The following is a 13,809-nucleotide window of genomic DNA, read 5'->3' on the forward strand; positions in this document are numbered from 1 at the left end:
GCAGGCAGCTTCTTTCCCCATCTAAAGTACGAGTGACAAAAATGACAAAACTGCGAAAAGTACAGAGTGGTAAAATCAAGGTCCTAACTTCATCAAGATCTTACAGAAATAGATTCAGACGATCTGTCTGAATTATTGCTTTAGAAAAAAAGAAAAAGAAAAGATCCAAACCAGCTGAAACTGGCCTGGGAATCATCTAAGTACCCCAAGGCAGGCACGTAAACAGAAAGCTACAACATCCTCAACAAAGTGGACTTATCGCCCGCTCCGATCTGCCCCAGGATCCAGAATGTGTCCAGGGGGTTGAGTGTGTGTGTGTGGGGTGGGGTGGGGGGTGGGGGGTCGTGTGAATGTATGTACGTGTATCAAGACATGTTGCCATCACTTCAGAGCGGCTTCAGAGGCTGGAAATAAATGATGCCGGCCAGCGAGGCGGCAGATTTAATTGGCTGGGCCTAAACGGTCCCATTAAAGTGGCAGAATATAATCCCACCCTTGAAATCGTGGCCACAAATAGCCCTGGCTCCGATTGAAGGCGCACAGATCCGCCACGAGCAGAGACCCGCGCAGAGGCAGGAGATTCGAGGTAAGCTGCTTTCACTTCACAAACATCCCGAGTCGTCTATGAAGGGACGCAGCTGACTCGGGGCTCCCTTCTTTTTTTGGATCTGCTCCCCTCAGATGTTGTGCTCCAGACGTGCGCTGCCGTTCCTGATGCTTCACTTGGTGCTGGAGCAGATAGCTGCTGCCGGCGTCCCAAACAGGCCCAGAACCAAAAGGGTGAGCCTCCTCCCGTCCCCCCGCCCGAGGAGTTCGAGTCGAGGTGAAGCTTTAGAATAAAAATCTGCTTTCTGCCTTCAGGAGGTGGACTGGTTGGACCAGGAGCTCTTATCGCTCCTGTCCGATCCGGCAGACATGAGAGACCTCTCTGTGGGGGACGTGGAGGAGCGTCCCCCTCGCTCGGGGGCCGTCCCCGCTCCGACGGCGGCCGCCCCTGTCCAGAACAACCAGCACCAGCAGCAGAGCCAGAACCAGAACTCACACAAGCGCAGAGCGGATGAGAACAGGTGAGGCGTGTTCAGGAACAGCTGCTCGATCTCAAAATTTTTAGAAAACTGGGAGGTTTTTCGATTGTCAACACAGAATAATACAAAACAAAACCTTTCATAGTTTTTGTTCTCTAACAGGTACAAAAACCCCAAACATTTAAAGTAAGAAATTGAAATAAATCAAAGATCTGGATTTGTTTTTCCTGCAGGTGGAAAGTTGCTCGCTTGGATCCCATCGGACGCTTTCAAATCCCAGCTTTCCGGAAACGAAAGGTGAGCGAAAAGGAAAAAAGAGACCGTTTGATTCAGAGATGCTCAACATTATGAGACGTCGCCGTCGCCGATTTCACTGTTAATTTATTGTTTATTGTTGAATCGACCGTGATACTTTTTCTCCTTTCATTCCCAAAACTCCCCACAAGTTACCGAACGTATTAGATGTGATTCTGCTTGAGCTGATTCCGCGATTAACGATTAATTTCTGATATATATATATATATATATATATATATATATATATATATATCGTGCAGGAATATTACTGATCCCCTTGTGTTGCTGTATTTTACTCAAACAGTGTTCACCGATATCACAGACACTGGAGTGAAACATAAATACCACCGACTGTTACACACACAGCGATGGATGTTAGGAAATATTTGGAAATTATTGTGAAAAACTGCAATAATATCAGTTGTGATAAACCCACATTTTCCTAACTTTCTTTTTAACACCTTCCATGTGTTTTAGTGAGAACGACCAATCCACCAAATATATTAGTATTTTTTATTTATTTTTAGTATTTATTTATTTATTTATTAGGGACAATGTACATTAATTAACATTCTGTAAATGTGCCTGAATGAGCCAAAAAGCTATTTTTTCATCTGTTGCTAATACATTTTCAGTATATCATATAATCCTATAGTGTAGTGACTTTTATTTTGTATATCAGTGATCTAGTTGTCACCAGCACTAGAAGTCCGCCGCACACATACGGGAATTAAAAACAAGAAACGGCACAAATGTGGTGCATATACAACCCGTCAGTGGACTTTTCTTGCTCCGAACAACTAATATCTATATTTTCATGCACAATTATCAGGTTTCGAAGCATCTCTTTTGCCGTTTTTAGTTGTAACTAAACTGTTTAGTGTTAAAAATAATTAAAAAACTAATTCCTTTTGTTTTTATTCTGCAGGATAAGACAAACGTCTAGAGAGGACTAAACGATAACAGCAAAGGCCCTCCCAAGTATATTTCATACATCTGTATAAGTATTTATTCCGATTCTTGTGAAGCACCGCCCTCTAGTGGTGAAAGACAAACATGACAGCTTGTTGTGTGCCAACGTCAATAAAACAAAAAAAAAAAACCCGAAACGGACACGTTTCTGATTGTGTGCAATCATTCAAGAGGCAGGTTGTATGATCCCAAAGCATTTTATTTTTCAAGCTACAATTGAAGAAAACAACAGACTGCAGAAAATATACTTTGCTCGGGTATTCTCTTTCTTCACTTTCCACATATGTACAGCTGTCGAGGAACAGGATATGTACACAGAGTCGAAGTCGTACACAGAGTGCAACTGCTAATGGAGGCTTGCCGGGCCTCTCCCATCAACACAAAGGGAAAAAAAACAACAAAAACAAACAAAATAAAATGGTAGAAAACAAACAAATGCCGAAACCTATGCAGCGTCAACTTATTATCTTTGTACACTACAGCTTTATTCTCCACGTGAGAGAGGCACATCTCTAATCTCAGCTTCTCCAAACAAAAACAAAAAACAAACAGTCAATAAACAATTACATGAGATAATAAAACGTATTTAACAGCCGCTCAGGAACAAGTCGCCCCCCCCTGACGACGTGAACCCGCTGGAACCCGTCGTCCTTCCGTTTGACCCTCCCGACAACAAACTGAGCAGCTTCTGACGCAGAACGTCCACGACCGACGGGCTTGAAACAAAAACAAACAAATTGATTAACGAGTCGAATCGCGGACGCGAAGCTCCGCCCCCCCACGGTCATTAACTCAGACGTTTCAGATGGAGTCTCCGATCAAACCAACAGATCCGAGGGGAGGGGTTTACGTTTCCACCCCTGAAGGAATTGTCCGTGTGCAATTTGAAACTTTTGCTATCAGAAGGCATCGGCTAGTTCTAATAAAACAAATAACGCTCTCTTAAAGGGACAGTTCAGATCCTCTTAAGTGGGGCTCTGAGGGAATGTCCTAAACAATATCTTACCTGTTGCAGATGGCTCTTTGAACGCCCTTGTTTAGAGAAATGGAGATTAAATCTGACCAGATCGACAATCTGAGAGCTAATCTAAGAAGAGACCAAAGTGGATTATTGTTTGTTATTAAACTTTTTATCATTCGTTATCGAACCTTCACTGTCAGGCACAGCAGCAGCAAGCTTGCTTGCTATAACATTCCAGCGGGAATAAACAAATTCTGTGAATCTGAGCGCACCCTTAAGGTTTATAAAATAGGGTTCTCGATGAGATTTTTCAGATTGGAGTCGTTTTAAAAATCCCCTTTTTGTCTTGAACCTCCTAGTCGCTGTTAGCGTCATCTACGACAGGTAAGATTTTCATTCTTTATACTGTCTCCACAGAATCACACTCCAGAATCTCTGAACTATTCCTTTAAAAGGGGAGCGTAAACTATATATATATATATATATATATATATATATATATATATTTTTTTTTTTTTACATTCAGTGATTACCACTGAGAGCAAACATTTAAGTAAACGGACAGAAAACCTTCAAAAAAAAGAAAAAATTAAATTAAAAAAGAAAAAAAGAAGAGCTGCCTATCAAGCTTTTTGACACATTCTAAACAGAAAACAGGAGTAAAAACGTTCACCTCTTACAATAATCTAAATATAACCTTTACCTTTGTCAGTGTATAGCTTTTGCATTAGTTTTAAAGTTGAGATGAAATGCCTATTAAACTAAAAAAGAAGAAAAAAAAAACGCTACTAATTTACAAGTCAAAATGCACCCTCAATAAATATGAGGAGAAATATATATGTATATATATATATATATTTATATGCACACGTCACGAACGGCGTACGTAACAATAAAGCCAATTATTGTGGGAATTGATTGGTTAAAAAATAAATGATTCTCAGCCGTCCGCTGTCGTCCTCTGTCCACTTCTGCGCCGCAGCCGCAAAAAGGAAATTAAAACTAAAAACGAGGAGGGATAAATTAAAAATAAAAAAAGGGGGAGGGGGGCTGTGATTGTCTAAATCAACTCTGCGTACAGTTTCCATCCAGGTGATAATTTAGGCTGTTTTGGCTGTAGGCATCAAAGTAAGGAAATGTCAGAAAACAGCAAAAAAAGAAGAGAAAGGAAAAGAAAAGACAGGGATAAGGGTGGTGGTGGTGGGGGAGGGGTCTCCTCGTCCCTTCTGTCCTCTGCACTTTCAGGTGTCCTTTTTGTGTCCTGAGCGCCGCGAGTCTCTGCACTTTTGACAGTAAAAGATGTCGGGAACGTTCGACTTTTTGATCTTTGCGCACGACAGGTGCACCCATATGCCGCACTGGTTGCACTCGATCATCGGCCGCCCGGCGAACGGCTTGCCGCAGTAACAGGTGATCAGGTCCCACGAGTCGTCTCCTGCGTCGGCATGGAGGAGGAACATCAAGAGTTAGAGGACGTGGCGGTTACAGATTATTAAGTGAATAAATAAATAAAGAAAGAAAAGGGAAATTTAAAGAGAAGCTGCGTCGTACCCGACTCCACCATGATGTCTTCGTCCGCGATCCACGTCTCCCCCTCGCTGGAGCTCATCTCCGCGTCCCGGATGGATTCGTCCGCCAGCGGCTTCCCCTGCGGGCTGGAGCTGGAGCTCCCGAGCGCGGTCCCCAGCTCCTCCCGCACGCCTCCCGCCTCGGGGTTCCTCGCCTCCGAGTCCGTCTCGCTGTGGGCGGTCGAGCTCTTCGGCTTCTTCGTCTTCGGCTGCTTGGAGGAGTTCTTGCTGCGCTTGATGCGGGCCCTTTTCTCGCCCTCGCTGCTGCCGCTGTCCTGCGCCGTCATGGCCGAGCCCAGCGACAGCTTTTTCAGCTTCTTGTCCTTCTTGCGCTCGGCCTTGGCGCCCGCCTGGTTCCCGTACAGGGAGTCTTTGAGGCGCATCTTGTCCAGCAACGTGCTGTCGGAGTGTGCGCGGTGAATGCTCTTGCCCTTGTTCGCTCGGGCTTTGCGGACGAACGTGTGGATGGTGTGAATGTCGGAGCTCCCGTCGGCCCAGGTGTTGCTCACGGAGCTGCTGCCTCCGCCGCCGCCGCCTCCGTCTACAGACAGACCTGAACTGTGTGCAGAGCTGGACGAAGTGGGAGACCAGGAACTTTCCTGCAGGGCAACAAGAACCAATCAGAACCACCTTTATAGCAGGAAAAAAAACAAACAAAGACTTTGCATCTGGTTGATTTTTACCTTTCCTGAGGTAAAACCTGGTTCTTACTCTATTATGTGCATCAGGAGCCTCTTACCTCTTTAGGGTTGGGGATGTAACCAGCATAGGCCAGAACGAAGCTGCAAAACTTATTGAAGTCCTCAACAGTCCTCTTTCTCCTCTCTGGCGGCTACAGAATATAAACACACACACACAGTTAGAGGAAGTGAAGCTCATTTACGCAAACTTAAACAAAAAGTCAAATTCAGATTTATTTAAAAACGAACGAAAGGTGCTTACCAGAGGTTCTGTTTTACACGTCAAAAGCGAATCTGGGGAAGAGGAGAAAAACACAAACAAAAACAGTGAGGACATTTGGTGTCATTGTTCTTTCCTAACGAGCGTATAGTCGGACGTCAGGTCTGCGCCCGATTTGTTGCTGGAAGTTATGGACCAAGACGCAGGGCTAACACTACAGATTTGACTTGGTGAAGTCTGTCAGGGGTAGGCGATGTTTGTTTTCTTAGTCGGCCATTTTTGACTTGCTTACGGCAATCAAAAGGGCTGCGAGTCAAGTTAAAAACATCGATCAAAATGCAAAGATGAAGACTCGCTTTGATTCTCCGGTATGACAGCTTGTTGCTAATCTGAGCGCTTCATAAAATAAATGAAATAAATTTGAAGACCCCCCCCTCTCTCTCTTACTTTTCTGATGGGTTTAAAGCATAGTTAGCACTCTCAGCTGAAACAATCTGCTGACAAATCAAACATGATGTCAATGAGCTGACCCGAGTTATAAATTTAAGTTTCAGCTGTTGCAGCATTTGGAGCGTTTCTCGCTTTTTTTTTTTTTAATTTCTGGAGTTATTTTGGTCTAGTTCTGCAAGCGGAAACACGCACTACAAGCTTCGGGGTCTATTTTCTGCTAAACACAGATAACAGCGTTCTTTTTTTTTTAAATTATTACTTATTAGTAACATTCTTGATAAGCATCATATCAGCTTCACACTACAACTCACTGGAGCTAACGAGCTGTTAGCCAGCTAATGCTAACCGACGCTTTCTGACACAAGCAAGTGGGCTAGCGTTAGCATTAATTGGCTAACAGCTGAGCGGGGATGATTACAAACCACCATACTGGGCTTATTCACTGCCATCCGTGAAAGCCACGGGTTAATTCGGACATTTGCAGGTTTAAAAAGAGGCCGGCGTCGACGACTGTGACCGAAGTAAAGTCGATGTCCGGCTGTAAACAAACGACTCGTAATTGTTGGCAACAAAAACCTGACTACGCTGATTTTGCCCAGTTATTACAAATTACATCGTAAACATCTGGTAGTGAAGGATGCACATTTAGTGGTTACCGTTGCACAAAAAATTGATTTTAAAAAGACTTCCAAATTTTAGCAGCTTTTATAGCTTTAACGACAGCCACTGTGCACAAGCTGCCATCGCTAACCTCCCACATGTACCATTTAATACTCCTGCTTACGATGTGTATTAACACAAACTAATATTATAGCTCTAATAGATTACATAATTAGTGTTGTGGCAGCTGCAAGAGATGGACACAAAGGCGGGCAGCTTCTTTTAGCACCCACAAACACAGATGCACAATAACCTAAACTACAAGGGAACAAAGTAGGGAATAGCAGGAGATATTCCCTGTCCAAGGGAAATGTGAATAGCATCATTTTCACTGCCACTTGATGCACTGAATCCATGGCTACGTATGGTGATATACACTGTTGTTTTTGTTGTTGAAGTTAGCATCGTGCAGCTAACACAGCCCATTAGCTTAATGAGGATTATTAACAGGCATGTTGAGCTTATTTAAAAGCCTTATTTGGTTGGTAGAGTTCAAACTGGGTTTACTGATGGAAACAGCAAGCCAGACGAATTTACCCTGTCCGTATGCACCCTCCAGCAGCCGCAGAAAGTCAAGTTATTCACCCTTTCTCAACCTAATTTTACTTGTTTATTTTAAATACTTGACTCGAGCCGAAGAGGCTTTAGCGCGTCAAGATAACAACAGGGTTAAACAGTTTCCACAGCGAACCACAAATACGCGGCTAGTTCAAGCTGGGATCCAGATGGAGCACCGGGACGGCAACATTTGATTATTAGGAGAGCAAATATGTCCATGGTGGCCGTCGATCGCACGACTCTCGAAATGGGAGGCTCGAGTCGGAGGAGCAGCTCGGCGTTAGCGCGATGCTAACACACCCCGTCGGGCGTGTCGTGTCCGTCGGCTCCGAGGTCCGAGCCGGTCGTAAAAAAATTTAAATGAAAAAAACTCATCGTCTTCGCGACAGAAGAGCGAAGAAATTAGGCTTATTGCTGTTAATTTCAGAGAGGGTTTTCGGTGGGTTGAAGGGAGGTGAGCGGGGGTGTGGGGGGNGGGGGGGGGGGGGTGTCGAAGTAGGAGCGGCTAGCGAGCAGTTAGCATATAGCATTAGCTCGGTGATTCGGCGCGGACTGCACATGACGATGGCGTTAAGTTAACCAACTAAGATTTTCACATCAAAACTATATATAGTTCAGCACATCGCGGCTTTTTGGGCAGTTTAGCACGAGGCAGCAAGCTAAAATGGAGCCAGCCAGGCGGATAATATAGCCTACGCAACCACAGTTAGCATTAGCTTTAGTCAAAGCGTAAAAAGCTGTTAAAGCCCACAAACTAGCGACAGTTTCACAGCGAACAAGGACAACATTAGGACGTTAAAGCGGGCGATTTTTTTGACCATACCTTGGTGATCAGACATTATGTCGAGCATTGTCGCCTCGCAGACAAGGCCCCGATCCAAAAAAGGAGAAGCCGCTTCTGAGCTAGCCGGAGAGCAGCGGCCGTCGCTCGGAGGCTTTTTCCCCGGCGTGGCTGCACCTTATGCCGGGTAACTTTTTTTTAGGACTGGAAACCCGAAGGGGGCCCCGGAGGACCTTAAAAGGAAAAAAAACTCCCGTTCACTTTGATTTTGAGCTGTAATGTATCCCAACGTCGTGGACGCGTAACAACGGCTGCCGTTAACGGAGCAGAAACAAGCTACTGTTGGTCAAAAATAGTAATTCCTTCAGCAGATCAATGTGGTCCGCCTAAGCTCCCCGCTCTTCGGCCTCGAATTGACGAAATGCATGTTAGAAAACGCAAAAAAATCTCCTTAAAGCAGCGCGAATGCTAAATGTAGATCCATACTGGCAACTCGGGTGAAGTTCATCAATTCTTCTCTGCGGGCATACAAATCCACTAGACTTTGGGCTTTATTCCGCGCGGCAGCAACCTCTTGAGAAGGGGAGGGGGCTGAGGTTAAAATTGGATCAGCCGAAAGGACGCAGCGGGAGGGATGTCCTCCTGTGATTGGTTGTTTGGGTTAATCCCAGCTGTCTGATTGGCTGTAACGATTCGAGTGGGTTGGATCAGGCAGCAGCGCTGATGGAATATAGCGCTCCAACCCTTCGAAGCGGCTGCGAAAGGATTTCTGGGTAGCGTAGTTTTATGGGTCTACTCACCTTTAGTTAAGCAACGCTCGTAGAATTAAAAAAAACTTCATTTCCCAGTGACGTGGAATGCTGTTTACAGGAAGTATGAGATGTGACGTCTTCTGAATGTGGAAAAAAACAAACATGCTACTTCACAAATCTTGCTGGACTTTCATACCCGCAAATATCACTTTTTTTTCTTTATGAAACCCTTCTTTGAGCAACTTTAAAAGCTCCTTTGCCTTAAAGCTAATTAAAAATAATTTATTCCCTGTGTTTTTTCCTCGTTTAAATAGGTGTGTCAGAAGCATGCTAACTAGCTAACGCTATCTATGTAACATGTTGACTGAACTACTGCAGGGCATTGAGGCTGGAGGATTTCTTGTAATACAAGGTAAATTCTTTGAATGTTTGCAACTTTACACAATACCACACCTGTGACATCTGTTGTTTAAAGATGACAAAGTGTAATGTATACATGCTTCAATAGATTCTTGTAGTTACTCTGGAAGACATCTCCTGAAGAGCTTCATCAATGCTGCCTTGAACAGGTACTTGTAGTGGCTGTTTTATAACTTGCTTACTTCTAAACGCATTAAGGATATATGTGTTCTAATAGACTGATAATGTAGTAAAAATCTCCCTTTCTATTTGTTGTGACACTAGGGCAGAAGTTGTGCACGTCCTTGGCTTTGATGTGAGTGAAGAAGAGTTGAAAGATGGATTGAGAACCTCAGACACACAGAGGTAAATAAAGCTGAACATCAGCAGAAATCGAATCAATTTTGTTACATTTCGAATAGGGCTGCACGGTTATAAAAAAACACAATTGTAATGTTATTGCTGAACATTGTGAAACCCACGTTTTCCTCTCCCATCTCTTTCTGATCTGTCACATAGAGGCTCACAGCACTTGAATCTTGAATGCTACCCTTTAAACTTAGTGTGAGTGTCAAGAACAGTCCATATGATTGGTAAATATATATTATTGACATGCAAAGTGAAAAAGCATTGTGCCCAGAATAGAGGGACCCTTTGAGTTATTGCTGATCTTTGCAATATTAACGTTGAGATCATAAATGTTTGATTTATTGGGCAGGCATCTTTTCGAAGAAATACCAAGCATTATGCAAACCTTTCACGTGTTTTCTCTGTGTCAGTGTTTATTGTGGTTGATTTAATGCAGCCGACACTCTGAAAACAACTTTAATTTGTTCCAACAGGTGATTTGTATCTTAGAAATTCTAATGTGAAGCAACTTTTTTCCCCTTAAAAACAAAAGAAATTCAAATAGTTTTTTTCAACTTCACATAAAACGTGCACAACACTCACAATTCCTTTGAGATTCTAGTTCAGACATTCCATTCCATTTCAACCGTAGCAGGCGACGAGGTGAGTTGAGGAACCGTCACTGTGATCGCGGTCACACAGTCAAAGCTTCGGTCAACTTTAGCAGCCAGATTAGCTTCTTTGTTTCTAGCACACGAGTACGTCCGTGGATGTTTTCAGGATGTTTTTAAATTTTACATAACCGTGTCATAACAACACATATTTCACCACAGCTGGAGGACTGTTGTGATGTTTGACTTTGAACTTGTCACTGTCTGTTGTAAGCATAAGATTTTGAAGTAACAATACCCGATATCAACAGGATTTCTTCGTGTTTTTTATCCTTTTGGATCACAAAAAATGTGCAAAAGGGTTATGTGATTGCTCTAAATGTCAAGGAAAAAAACAACAGACTAAATTTATACGAGTATATTCTGAAGGAATTTTATTTTCTCTTAATTTCAGGCTGCACATTCACAGTGCCTACACAGACCCCCTCGGGTGGACTGAGCGCCCAGCCTTCACGGTTCACCAGTTCCGTTTGGAGGATCTTACGGATCTGGTCAAGCAGACGCCGCACCCCAAACCGGCGACGCTAATCATCGACTCTCTGTCGTGGATACTGAGGCACGTGACTCCACCTGCCGTCTGCAAAACACTTCACCAGCTCAGAAAAGGTGAAACACTTGTCACATGGTTTGATTTTCTGTGCCTAGAGTCTCTCGTTGATCGAGTCCAGTGGAGAGTGAAGGCGAAAGACGACGCCGTTCTTATTCAGTCGATTGCTTATTTGCCGTGTTTTCGTTAGGGGGAGCTGTGAGAGCTGTCATTGGCCTGCTCCATGCAGACATGCACCAGCGGGGCACTGTGGGAAGTGTCTGCCACTTGGCTACTTCCCTCATCGCTGTGGCACCTGGAGCAAAAGGAGACGAAGCGGTGGCAAAAATAACAAAACGCTCAAAATTTAGGAAGGTTATGCAAGACGTAAGTAATACGCTGGCATCGTAACAAGTTGAATTAAAAGCAACCGAATTTAATGTCATTTTTGAAGATGTTTTGCTTTCCCAGGTCCCAGTTTTCTAAGTTTAAAATTAGGGAAGCTCTTCGGCTGAGATATGAAACATCTTGAAGAAACAAAACAAAACAAAAAAAGATGTCTGGCTGCTTTTGTTTTGACTTGTTAAAATCACAAACAGTGTTTTCACCTGGGATTACGCGTTTGTGTTCCTGCTGTGTTTAAAAACTACCGACGGCGTTGGCTTGTTTTCCCCACAGGAGGAGATATTCAGCTTGAATGGAGATTTTACCGTCACCATTCACAGCAAGCGCAGCAACCCCGAACAGAACTGGAACGACGCCGAGGAAGAGCAGGTGCAGTTCAACAACTAAAACCTTGTCTGCGATATGCTGGTGTAGATTCTCGCTCATCCCGGACATGGTAAATTTTAAAAAAGGGTTAAAAACAGGAAACAACTGGACTTCGGTTCTGTAGTTGAAGACATTTTGCTTCTCATTCAAGGAGCTTTCTCAGTTCAATGAGGAGAGAGTGTAGAGTTTGAGCTGTTCTGTAAGATGTATTCACCTGCAGATTAAACTCACTCTCCTAACAATAGAGGCTCATTAGAGTCCTTGTTAGCCTGACTCACTGATGGGCCACTCTAAGTTTTTAACAACTCAGCACGCAGAGGTTTATAGAAACTAAATTAATCTAGCAGCCAATTTCGTGCATGGCCGATATCTCTTTGTGTCCTAGAAACTACGACAACAAGGAAGTCATTGTATGAAACTTTCTATATTTGTCCTGTTTTATCCTGAACTTGTCTCTAATAAACTTTATTTGTGCACTGAAATGGTTAATAGCTGAGAGGAAACTGTGTCAAACAGACAAAAAACACCAGCTACAGTTATTTGGAAGAATCTTTAGCAGCGAAGGTTATGTTCTTCCTCTGTTGATGTGTGGTTAACGTGGCCGAGCTCGCCACCTAGTGGCAAGGCGTGGTGTTTCAGGGTTTTTAGTTGTAATTCCGTTTTATGTAGGTTCAAATTCTATTATTTTATAAACGAAGACAAGAAATTCTTTAAAACACATCCAGAGTGACGCAGACGGGGGGCTCCCCGAGTTGCTCGTCTGAACAGAGCACAGACAGGAGACGTGAGAGGACTGAGATCCGTCCTGCTTGTGTTTTGACAGGTGGACCCGACAGCCGAGCTGACCTTCAACCTGCGGCTGTCCGACTCCGAGCTGGAGGCCAAGAAGAAGCTGATGCTTCCGTTTGTTTTCAGCAAAGAGAAGTTAGCAACTCTTTCACAACCTGCATTTCTCAAGTGCACACAGGCCAGTTTTTTTTTTGTATTTATTTATTTGCCACATATTTATAGAAGACAAATTTCTGCTCATGTCACAGGAAGAAGGCTCTGCTCCACTCGGGACCGGGCTCGGGACGGATTCTGTACGAGCCGGATGCCAACGACGACTACGACCAGGAGGATCCCGACGATGATCTTGATGTCTAGTGTTAAACTTCGTAAAAAAAAAACGCAGGAGATCTACCGTTTGAGTCATTTACAGTCAACGGTCTTTATTTCTGTCATCTTTAGGAGCTTTGAAAGTGTAAAATAACGTCTCATGTATTTATTAGAAATCTCTCATCTTCACAAAAAAAGCAACTTTTTTCAATTCTCATGTGTATTTTTCATTCTTTGTAGCTTTTCATAACAATAAACAGTTATTTCAAAAGTCGTCCACTGAATCTCTTAAATTTTTGCCTCATTTTTTCTGTCCAATTCAGGTCACATAATTCAGTTTATTACTGTCAGACCTGGAAGAGAAACAAAGTGATGTTTTTTGGTAATCTAATAATGATAACTTGGCTTTTTTATCACTTGCCTTCATAAAGGAGGGGCGATAATAACTGCCTGTGTGTGTAAATGTGTTTGCTGTCTGTCTGTTAGCAAAATATCTTATGAACCAGTGGACGAATTTCAATAAAACTCTCAGGAAGTAATCACAGGATGCACCAATACAACCCATTAACTTTTGGAGTCAGCCTGATTGGAGATGGCCGCCACAGCCAAGCGACCCTGGCAAACACAAAACTGGCCATAACTCGGACCGTTTTACAGATATTAAACTAGGATTCAGCGTGGCAGTAGACGAGAGTCATCCACAACACATAATCAAAGGGCTGACAGATTGAGCGACAGCTTTAAGACTCTGGCATGCGTTCCTCTCATGGAGTGCTGGTTTTAATTAATGATCTGTTTGCATCCTAGATACAATTTTACATAATCAGTACCAATAACTATATGGTGATCAGGGTTGTTTACTAATAATTTAAACGGAAGTTACTCTGTAACTATGGTTCTGTGAATTCCTGGATGACTGCCAGTGGCAGTAAACAAAGTGGATATGTCTCCTCGCGCTCCGCGCAGGTCAAGAATTAATGTAAACAAAGTCACANCACGTGACACGTAGCTCACCTGGGCGTGCGTCTATAAATAGCACGTGTGAGGCTACGTTCGGCCTCTTCGGATCTTC

The 13,809-nt window shown here is 43.4% G+C and overlaps 2 protein-coding genes across 2 annotated transcripts; one reads left to right on the forward strand and one right to left on the reverse strand.

The window, feature by feature from the left end:
• Positions 1-2,475: 2,475 nt before the first annotated feature.
• phf23b (PHD finger protein 23b) lies at positions 2,476-8,715 on the reverse strand. The gene is made up of 5 exons (XM_017404642.3): positions 8,215-8,715; positions 5,766-5,797; positions 5,563-5,655; positions 4,807-5,422; positions 2,476-4,690 (listed from the first exon to the last, which is right to left on the reverse strand). Exons 1-5 carry the CDS (start codon positions 8,240-8,242, stop codon positions 4,497-4,499), a joined length of 963 nt encoding a protein of 320 aa, XP_017260131.1. The 5' UTR covers positions 8,243-8,715; the 3' UTR covers positions 2,476-4,496.
• Positions 8,716-8,741: 26 nt separating this feature from the next.
• On the forward strand, positions 8,742-13,011 carry elp5 (elongator acetyltransferase complex subunit 5). Its single transcript, XM_017404644.3, has 8 exons — positions 8,742-9,336; positions 9,433-9,493; positions 9,609-9,689; positions 10,737-10,948; positions 11,080-11,255; positions 11,547-11,642; positions 12,463-12,563; positions 12,677-13,011. The coding sequence occupies exons 1-8, from the start codon at positions 9,282-9,284 to the stop codon at positions 12,783-12,785; spliced, it is 891 nt and encodes a 296-aa protein (XP_017260133.1). The 5' UTR covers positions 8,742-9,281; the 3' UTR covers positions 12,786-13,011.
• The last annotated feature ends 798 nt before the right edge of the window (positions 13,012-13,809 follow it).

This window comes from Kryptolebias marmoratus, linkage group LG7 (genome assembly GCF_001649575.2).
Source record: "Kryptolebias marmoratus isolate JLee-2015 linkage group LG7, ASM164957v2, whole genome shotgun sequence".
Taxonomy (NCBI): Eukaryota; Metazoa; Chordata; class Actinopteri; order Cyprinodontiformes; family Rivulidae; genus Kryptolebias; species Kryptolebias marmoratus.